Source organism: Penaeus chinensis, chromosome 13 (genome assembly GCF_019202785.1).
Source record: "Penaeus chinensis breed Huanghai No. 1 chromosome 13, ASM1920278v2, whole genome shotgun sequence".
Taxonomy (NCBI): domain Eukaryota; kingdom Metazoa; phylum Arthropoda; class Malacostraca; order Decapoda; family Penaeidae; genus Penaeus; species Penaeus chinensis.
In genome coordinates, this window is record NC_061831.1 from 3,481,254 (window position 1) to 3,491,253 (window position 10,000).

The window sequence follows — 10,000 nt, forward strand, 5'->3', positions numbered from 1 at the left end:
TTTTTTATAAAACTAAATATCATTTACACAAACACGTCATATATATCATTGCTACGGTATATTTCGTAATCCTGAGTCACACATCAAAAGAGGTTTTCAAAGGTCTCAATCACAGAGCCACGTTGTTATCCTGGGATCTACGAGCAATCCCACTTATGCTTCTTGTATACTCGGACTCAATGCTAATCACTAAGTTATCAGTTCAGCGAGTGACTGAGGGATGGACGAAGAGGAGGCAAACCATAGATGAAAATAGACTAATAAGACAAACATTTTTAAAAATGGGGGAAAGGGAGGAAGATAAACAAAAACAAAAAAATAAATAAAAGGACAAAAGGCTATACGGCACAGAACTTGAGAGGGAAAAATGTCACACCAATACCAATTCCACATGTACAACATATCTTTTAAAAATCAAACAATGAAAAAAGAAGAAGAAAAAAAAAAAAGGCCTAAGCAAGTGTCAAATAACTATGAACTCAAATACTGTGGATGGGTTTCCTGAAATTTAACACAAAAATATATGCATAATTCATCAAAAGCACCATATTAGCGGTACACATATCTTTTTCATATAATACAGGTCTTATGACTTAATACAATCTCCAAAAATATACACTGTATTTTTTGCCCAAATTACTACAGAATATCTCTGAAAAAAAAATTGAAAAAAAAAAAAAAATCTTTATTATGAACTCTTTGTGTCTGCAGATTTAATACTGATGTTTTCAAGACTAAAGCTAATGTGCTGTCTCAAGATTGTTTTACACTTGCTTGACCATATTTTGGATTCTTTATCCATTGATTGTTTTTTTTGTTTTTTTTTTACACATTTTTGTAATACATCAGTGACCTATGGATACATTCCTGACAGATGAAAACAGTCCTGTTCTATAAATATCCCTCCATAATTACCAAAGGCAACGAGTAGAGATGCAAAGGAAAGTATATCTTCACACAAGGTGAGATAATCTTAATAACTCATCACAAAGGATGCTACTCCTTTCAAAATATCTCAAGCATGCTATTCTCTTTTGGCAAATCAGTTGTCGTATAAGAGGAAAATATACTCAAAATTCAAATGTAAACTTGCAGGTACTCTATTTGACACTTCTGCGGTGATGCAGTATTATATTATAAAAAGTGCAATTTATTACATTCTTTATATAATCTTGAACACTTTCTTGTTTAAAAATGAGAGAGATCTCTGGCTTTCAGAATGGCTGCCTTGGCCTTGGAAGATCCCCAAATAAATCTACTGAAGTGCTGTGGACACTGCGAGCCAGGGCTTTGATTGACGCTGCCATCTGGTCCGTATCTGAGGGTCTCTGTTAGAAAATTTAACAAATTAATAAACATAAACAGAAATAATGATAATAAGAAACTGAACTCTTTTATAACTTTTATGTATAAAGAGAACATTTTTAACAATGCCTGTCCTAGTATTGCTATTTCTCTAACAACAGAAATGTAACTAAACTGATATATTGCATTACATTACAAACATAATTTTAAAATATCAGTTTGTTGATAACACTCACAAATAAAAATAAACTTTGTTTGGAATGTTTCTTCAATAATCATGCATAACTGATGTTATACAAATTTTTCAATCATATATTCATATAAAATATTCACACTAAAGAGTAGCAAATAATTCAAGCTCTCATACAAACAATAACCTCTACAGGCTGCAATGCTATACTAAAAATTATATTCTATAGAGTTCTTCATAATATACCCCCATTAACCCATTGGATCCTGGTGACATGACCATGCGTCGTGAAAAAATCCAGGTAAAGGGGCGGGTGACGTGAACATGCTGTCACGGGAAAATCTGGCAGTAGGACGGGTGACGCAAACCTGCCATTGTGAACATTGCAGCTGAAGGCTGGGTGGATGGAAAAGACTCACTACAAGTGCCCAAACCTACTGGGAGATTTGATTTACTCATTTCGTGATTTTGCTATATTCCCATTGATGTATGAGTGTGGAATGAAATGTCTGAGAGCGGCAACTAGAAGAGAGCTGGCTCCATAGAAGATGCCATTTCCATGCTCAGCATCGTAATCCTGGTGCCATGAGCAGCAACGCAGGTTGTTTTGCCGAAAATTTAATATTACATAAAATTTTTAAAAAATGACGAAAGTAACATAGTTACTTAGTTTTATTTTTCTTGCACTGAATTATAGACTACCTTGAGAAATGATAATGGAAATCAAATGGCAAATATGGACATTGGAAAATGGCCAATAATCTAAAAACACTTATGCGTAAAAAGTGTAAATAACTTTGTAAATACAAAGTAAAGAGTCTTGTCACGGCGCACACGTGTTCCCATGCGCCTGGCCTACAAGCAGTCACCTGGCAGAGAGGTCGTTCACGGAAGCAAAATGCCCAGATTTTTGGTGATGTGGTTGCTGTGACCCAACTGGATCCAATGGGTTAATCCTGACAAATCTACTGCAGACTTCTCATAAAGTAGGACAAAATAATAAAAATAACTTCAGACTAGTACAACCTCATCTCCACAACTACTTTGCAAAATACTCTCCACTTCAAAGACTGAGAAGAAAAAGAAGACTAACCTCAATATTGAGAGGTTCTTTCTGCATAAGTTGTGGTCTAGCGCTGGGCCACATGGGAACATTAACAGGGACAGACTGCGCTAGATCTCTTACAGGAACACGGCCACCAGGGATGTGGATCCCTTCATCATGGTTAGAATCTGGAATACAAAGAGACATCACTGGTAAGATTTGCTTGGTCCTCAATGACTCAAGGTTCTAATATCAGCTGTATACCTTCTTATTAAATGCTTCTAATCAATAGTTCCTTTTACTTTTGCAAGTTACCCCTTGTCTTGTTGATTCCCATATCTCTTTGCACGTTTATCTCATAATCTAGCTTCACACATAAAAATATATATAACAAATGATCAAAAATTAAAAATGAAATTCATAATAACATATCTAACAAACAGAAAATAACAAATTCAAGATAACATACCATCCGTATCTTCCTCATCCGAGTGATAAGTAGCTTGAGGGGAGACAACACTTGCTTCCATCATGCCATCCATGTCGAAAAGTCCTGAAATTAGACATGATGTATTGGAAGAAAATTATGAGTTTTTTACATTAGATCATCTGAAAACAACACTGGGCATGGTTAAACCTAAGAAGTATATATATACAAATGACTGCAAACAAGTGAGCAAACAGAAAGGGGATGGGGGGATGGGGAGGGGGAGGAATAGGTATTGGAGGGGGTAGGGAGGGAGGGAGGGAGGGAGGGAGGGAGGGAGGGAGGAGGAGGAGGAGGAGGAAGGGGAGGAAATGGAGGAGGAGGAGGATGGAGGAGGAGGATGGAGGAGGAGGAGAGGGAGGAGGAAGGGGAGGAAATGGAGGAGGAGGAGGATGGAGGAGGAGGATGGAGGAGGAGGAGAGGGAGGAGGAAGGGGAGGAAATGGAGGAGGAGGAGAGGGAGGAGGAAGGGGAGGAAATGGAGGAGGAGGAGAGGGAGGAGGATGGAGGAGGAGAGGGAGGAGGATGGAGAAGGAGAGGTAGGAGGAGAAGGAGAGGTAGGAGGAGGAGGAGAGGGAGCAGGAGGAGGAGAGGGAGGAGGAGGAGAGGGAGGAGGAGGAGAGGGAGGAGGAGAGGGAGGAGGAGGAGAGGGAGGAGGAGGAGGAGGAGAGGGAGGAGGAGAGGGAGGAGGAGGAGAGGGAGGAGGAGGAGGAGGAGAGGGAGGAGGAGGAGGAGGAGAGGGAGGAGGAGAGGGAGGAGGAGGAGAGGGAGGAGGAGGAGAGGGAGGAGGAGGAGAGGGAGGAGGAGGAGAGGGAGGAGGAGGAGAGGGAGGAGGAGGAGTAGGAGGAGGAGGAGAGGGAGGAGGAGGAGAGGGAGGAGGAGGAGAGGGAGGAGGAGGAGAGGGAGGAGGAGGAGAGGGAGGAGAGGGAGGAGGAGGAGGAGGAGGAGGAGGAGGAGGAAGAAGAGAAGGAAGAGAAGGAGGAGAGGAAGGAGGAGGAGGGGGAGAGGGAGGAAGAGGAGAGGGAGGAGGGGGAGAGGGAGGAGGGGGAGAGGGAGGAGGAGAAGAGAGAGAAGGAGGAGAGGGAGGAGGAGGAGAGAGAGAAGGAGGAGAGGGAGGAGGAGGAGAGAGAGAAGGAGGAGAGGGAGGAGGAGGAGAGAGAGAAGGAGGAGGAGGAGGAGAAGGAGGAGAGGGAGGAGAGGGAGGAGGAGGAGGAGGAGAGGGGGGAGGAGGAGGAGAGGGAGGAGGAGGAGAGGGAGGAAGAGGAGAGGGAGGAAGAGGAGAGGGAGGAGGAGGAGAGGGAGGAGGAGGAGAGGGAGGAGGAGGAGAGGGAGGAGGAGGAGGAGGAGGAGAGGGAGGAGGAGGAGGAGGAGGAGAGGGAGGAGGAGAGGGAGGAGGAGGAGAGGAGGAGGAGGAGAGGAGGAGGAGGAGAGGGAGGAGGAGGAGAGGGAGGAGGAGGAGAGGGAGGAGGAGGAGAGGGAGGAGGAGGAGAGGGAGGAGGAGGAGAGGAGGAGAGGAGGAGAGGAGAAGGGAGGAGAGGAAGGAGGAGGAGAGGAGAGGAGAGGAAGGAGGAGGAGGAGGAGAGGAGGAGGAGGAGGAGGAGGAGAGGAGGAGAGAAGGAGAGGAGGAGGAGAGGGAGAAGGAGAGGTAGTAGGAGAGGGGGGAGGAGAGGGGGGAGGAGGAAGAGGAGGGGAGAGGGGAGGAAGAGAGGGAGAAGGAGGAGGAGAGGCAGGAGGAGAAGGAGGAGAGGGAGGAGGAGAAGAGGGAGGAGGAGAAGAAGAGGGAGGAGGAGGAGGAGAGGGAGGAGGAGGAGAGGGAGGAGGAGGAGAGGGAGGAGGAGAGGGAGAAGTTGGAGGAGGAGAGGGAGAAGTTGGAGGAGGAGAGGAAGAAGTTGGAGGAGGAGAGGGAGAAGTTGGAGGAGGAGAGGGAGAAGTTGGAGGAGAGGGAGAAGTTGGAGGAGGAGAGGGAGAAGTTGGAGGAGGAGAGGGAGAAGGTGGAGGAGTAGAGGGAGAAGGTGGAGGAGGAGAGGGAGAAGGTGGAGGAGAGGCAGGAGGAGGAAGAGAGGCAGGAGGAGGAAGAGAGGCAGGAGGAGGAAGAGAGGCATGAGGAGGAAGAGAGGCAGGAGGAGGAAGAGAGGCATGAGGAGGAAGAGAGGCATGAGGAGGAAGAGAGGGAGGAGGAGAGGGAGGAGGAGGAGAGGGAGGAGGAGGAGGAGAGGGAGGAGGAGAGGGAAGAGGAGAAAAGGGAGGAGGAGGAGAGGGAGGAGGAGGAGAGGGAGGAGGAGGAGGAGGAAAGGGAGGAGAGGGAGGAGGAGGAGAGGGGGGAGGAGGAGGAGGAAAGGGAGGAGGAAGAGAGGCAGGAGGAGGAAGAGAGGCAGGAGGAGGAAGAGAGGCAGGAGGAGGAAGAGAGGCAGGAGGAGGAAGAGAGGCAGGAGGAGGAAGAGAGGCAGGAGGAGGAAGAGAGGCATGAGGAGGAAGAGATGCATGAGGAGGAAGAGAGGGAGGAGGAGAGGGAGGAGGAGGAGAGGGAGGAGGAGGAGAGGGAGGAGGAAGAGAGGGAGAAGGAGGAGAGGGAGAAGGAAGAGAGGGAGAAGGAGGAGAGGGAGAAGGAAGAGAGGGAGAAGGAGGAGAGGGAGGAGGAGGAGAGGGAGGAGGAGGAGAGGGAGGAGGAGGAAAGGAAGGAGGAGAAGAAGGAGGAGGAGGAGAGGGAGGAGGAGGACAGGGAGGAGGAGGAGAGGGAGGAGGAGGAGAGGGAGGAGGAGGAAAGGAAGGAAAGGAAGGAGAGGAAGGAGGAGGAGGAGAGGGAGGAGGAGGAGAGGGAGGAGGAGGAGAGGGAGGAGGAGGAGAGGGAGGAGGAGGAGAGGGAGGAGAAGGAGAGGGAGGAGGAGGAGAGGGAGGAGGAGGAGAGGGAGGAGGAGGAGAGGGAGGAGGAGGAGAGGGAGGAGGAGGAGAGGGAGGAGGAGGAGAGGGAGGAGGAGAGGGAGAGGAGAAAAGGGAGGAGGAGGAGAGGGAGGAGGAGGAGAGGGAGGAGGAGGAGGAGGAAAGGGAGGAGAGGGAGGAGAAGGAGAGGGGGAGGAGGAGGAAAGGGAGGAGGAAGAGAGGCAGGAGGAGGAAGAGAGGAAGGAGGAGAGGGGGGGAGGAGGAGGAGGAGAGGAGGAGGAGGAGGAGGAGGAGGAGAGGAGGAAGAGGAGGGAGGAGGAGGAAAAGGGGGAGGAGGAGGGGTAGGAGGAGTGGGAGGAGGAGGGGAGGAAGAGGAGGAGGGGGGAGGAGGAGGAGAAGGAGGAGGAGGAGGGGGGAGGAGGGGAGGAAAAGGGGAAAGGGGAAGGAGAGGGAGGGGGGAGGAGAGGGAAAGGGGGAGGAGAGGGAGGAAGGAGGAGGGGGGAGGAGGAGAGGGAGGAGGGAGGAGAGGAAGGAGGAGGAGAGGAAGGAGGAGGAGAGGAGGAGGAAAGGGGGAGGGGGAGGGGGAGGGAGGAAGGGGAAAAGGGGGAAAGGGAAAAAAGGGAAAAGGGAAGGGGAAGGGACTCTTCTTCTTCTCTTTCTTCTTCTCTTTCTCTTCTTCTTCTTCTCTTTCTTCTTCTTCTTCTCTTCTCTTTCTTCTTCTTCTCTTTCTTCTTCTTTTCTTCTTATTCTTCTTCTTCTCTTTCTTCTTCTCTTCCTCTTCTTCTCTTTCTTCTTCTTTTCTTCTTCTTCTTCTTCTTCTCTTTCTTCTTCTTCTCTTTCTTCTTCTTCTCTTTCTTCTTTTCTTCTTCTCTTTCTTCTGTCTATCCTTCTTCTTCTCTTTCTTCTGTCTATCCCTCTTCTTCTCTTTCTTCTGTCTTTCTTCTTCTTCTCTTTCTTCTTCTTATCTTCTTTCTTCTTCTCTTTCTTCTTCTTCTCTTTCTTCTTCTTCTTCTTCTCTTTCTTCTTCTTCTCTTTCTTCTTCTTCTCTTTCTTCTTCTTCTCTTTCTTCTTCTTTTCTTCTTATTCTTCTTCTTCTTCTTTCTTCTTCTTCTCTTTCTTCTTCTTCTCTTTCTTCTTCTTCTCTTTCTTCTTCTTCTTCTTCTCTTTCTTCTTTCTCTTCTTCTTCTTCTCTTTCTTCTTTCTCTTCCTTCTTCTTCTCTTTCTTCTTCTCTTTCTCCTTATTCTTTTTCTTCTTCTTCTCTTTCTTCTTCTTCTTCTCTTTCTTCTTTTCTTCTTTCTTCTTCTTCTTCTCTTTCTTCTTCTTCTTCTCTTTCTTCTTCTTCTTCTCTTTCTTCTTCTTTTCTTCTCTTTCTTCTTCTTCTTCCCTTTCTTCTTCTTCTCTTTATTATTCTTCTTATTTCTTCTTCTTCTTCTTCTCTTTCTTCTCCTCTTCTCTTTCTTCTTCCTCTTTCTTCTTCTTCCTCTTTCTTCTTCTCTTTCTTCTTCTCTTCTCTTTCTTCTCCTCTTCTCTTTCTTCTCCTTTTCTCTTTCTTCTCCTCTTCTTCTTCTTATTCTTCTTCTTCTCTTATTCTTCTTCTTATCTTCTTCTTCTTCTATTTCTTCTTCTTCTTCTTCTATTTCTTATTCTTCTCTTTATTCTTCTTCTTCTTTTCTTCTTCTTCTTCTCTTCTTCTTCTTCTTCTTTTCTTCTTATTCTTCTTCTTCTCTTATCTTCTTCTTCTTCTCTTCTTCTTCTTCTTCCCTTTCTTCTTCTTCTTCCCTTTCTTCTTCTTCTTCTCTTTCTTCTCTTCTCTTCTTCTTCTCTTCCTTCTTCTTCTTCTCTTCCTTCTTCTTCTCTTTCTTTTCTTCTTCTTCTTCCTCTTTCTTCTTCTCTTTTCTTCTTCTTCTTCTTTCTTCTTCTTCTCTTTCTTCTTCTTCTCTTTCTTATTCTTCTATTTCTTCTTCTTCTTTTCTTCTTATTCTTCTTCTCTTCTCTTTCTTCTTCTTCTTCTCTTTCTTCTTCTTCTTCTTCTTCCTCTTTCTTCTTCTCTTCTCTTTCTTCTTTCTTCTTCTCTTCTCTTTCTTCTTATTCTTCTCTTTCTTCTTCTCTTTCTTCTTCTTCTTCTTCTTTTCTTCTTCTCTTTCTTCTTCTTCTTTTCTTCTCTTTCTTCTTCTCTTCTTTCTTCTTCTTCTTCTTATTCTTCTCTTTCTTCTTTTCTTCTTCTTCTTCCCTTTCTTCTTCTTCTCTTTCTTATTCTTCTATTTCTTCTTATTCTCTTTCTTCTTCTTCTTCTTCTCTTTCTTCTTCTTCTTCTCTTTCCTTCTTCTTCTCTTTCTTCTTCTTCTTCTTCTTCTTCTCTTCTTCTTTCTTCTTCTTCTCTTTCTTTTCTTCTTCTCTTTCTTCTTCTTCTCTTTCTTCTTATTCTTTTCTTCTCTTTCTTCTTCTCTTTCTTCTTCTTCTTTTCTTCTTCTTCTCTTCTTCTTCTTCTTCTTCTTATCTTCTTCTTCTCTTTCTTCTTCTTCTCTTTCTTCTTCTTCTCTTTCTTCTTCTTCTCTTTCTTCTTCTTCTCTTTCTTATTCTTCTCTTTCTTCTTTTCTTTCTTCTCCTTCTCTTTATTCTTCTCTTTCTTATTCTTCTTCTTCTTCTTCTCTCTTTCTTCTTCTTCTCTTCTTCTTCTCTTCTTCTTCTCTTTCTTCTTCTTCTCTTTCTTCTTCTTCTCTTTCCTTCTTCTTCTCTTTCTTCTTCTTCTCTTCCTTCTTCTTCTCTTTCTTCTTCTTCTCTTTCTTCTTCTTCTCTTTCTTCTTCTCTTTCTTCTTCTCTTTCTCCTTCTTCTTCTTCTCTTCTTCTTTCTTCTTCTTCTCTTTCTTCTTCTTCTTCTTCTTATTCTTCTTCTCTTCTTCTTCTTCTTCCTCTTTCTTCTTCTTCTTATTCTTCTTCTTCTTCTCTTTCTTCTGTCTCTTCTTCTTCTTCTCTTTCTTCTTCTTCTTCCTCTTTCTTCTTCTTCCTCTTTCTTCTTCTCTTTCTTCTTATTCTTCTTCTCTTTCTTCTGTCTCTTCTTCTTCTTCTCTTCCTTCTTCTTCTCTATCCTTCTTCTTCTCTTTCTTATTCTTCTCTTTCTTCTTTCTTCTTCTTCTCTTTCTTCTTCTTTCTTCTTCTTATTCTTCTTCTTCTTCTTTTCTTCTTCTTCTTCTTCTTCTCTTTCTCCTTTGTCTTCTTCTTCTTCTTCTTCTCTTTCTTCTCTTCCTTATTCTTCTTCTCTTTCTCTTTGTCTTCCTCTTCTTCTTCTTCTCTTTCTCCTCTTTCTTCTTCTTTCTTCTTCTTCTCTTCCTTCTTCTTCCTCTCTTTCTTCTTCTTTTCTTCTCTTTCTTCTTTTCTTCTTCTCTTCTTCTTCTCTTTCTTCTTCTTCTTCTTCTTCCCTTTCTTCTTCTTCTTCTCTCTTTCTTCTTCTCTTCTTCTTTTCTTCTTATTTCTTCTTCTTCTATTTCTTCTTCTTCTTCTTCTATTTCTTCTTCTTCTATTTCTTCTTCTTCTTCTTTTCTTCTTATTCTTCTTCTTCTCTTTCTTCTTCTTTTCTTCTTCTTCTATTTCTTCTTATTCTTTTCTTCTCTTTCTTATTCTATTTCTTCTTCTTCTTTCTTCTTCTTCTCTTCCTTCTTCTTCCTCTCTTTCTTCTTCTTCTCTTTTTCTCTTCTTCTCTTTCTCTTCTTCTTCTTCTCTTTCCTTCTTCTTCTTCTCTTTCTCTTCTTCTTCTCTTCTTCTTCTTCTCTTTCTTATTCTTCTCTTTCTTATTCTTCTCTTTCTTCTCTTCTCTTTCTTCTTTTCTTCTTATTTCTTCTTCTCTTTCTCTTCTTCTTTTCTTCTTATTCTTTTCTTCTTCTTCTTTTCTTCTTCTTCTTATTCTTCTTCTCTTTCTTCTTCTTCTCTCTTTCTTCTTCTATCTTCTTCTTCTCTTCTTCTTCTTCTCTTTCTCTTCTTCTTTTCTTCTTATTCTTCTTTTCTTCTTATTTCTTCTTCTTTTTTTCTTCTTCTTTTTTTCTTCTTTCTTTTTTTTTCTTTTCTTTTATATTTTTTTTTTCTTTTTTTTTTCTATTTTTTC

The 10,000-nt window shown here is 43.2% G+C and overlaps 1 protein-coding gene across 2 annotated transcripts in view; it reads right to left on the bottom strand.

Moving 5' to 3' along the window:
• LOC125031519 overlaps nt 1-10,000 on the bottom strand; it is a 28,069-nt gene that overhangs the window by 2,093 nt on the left and 15,976 nt on the right. For both annotated transcript variants that reach the window (XM_047622395.1, XM_047622394.1), the window contains 3 exons: nt 3,010-3,093; nt 2,589-2,728; nt 1-1,328 (listed from right to left, as the gene is read on the bottom strand). The exon at nt 1-1,328 is cut by the window's left edge and continues 2,093 nt beyond it. In XM_047622395.1, coding sequence (XP_047478351.1) covers nt 1,215-1,328; nt 2,589-2,728; nt 3,010-3,093 — 338 coding nt within the window. In that variant the 3' untranslated portion in view covers nt 1-1,214. The remainder of the gene's footprint in view (nt 1,329-2,588; nt 2,729-3,009; nt 3,094-10,000) is intronic.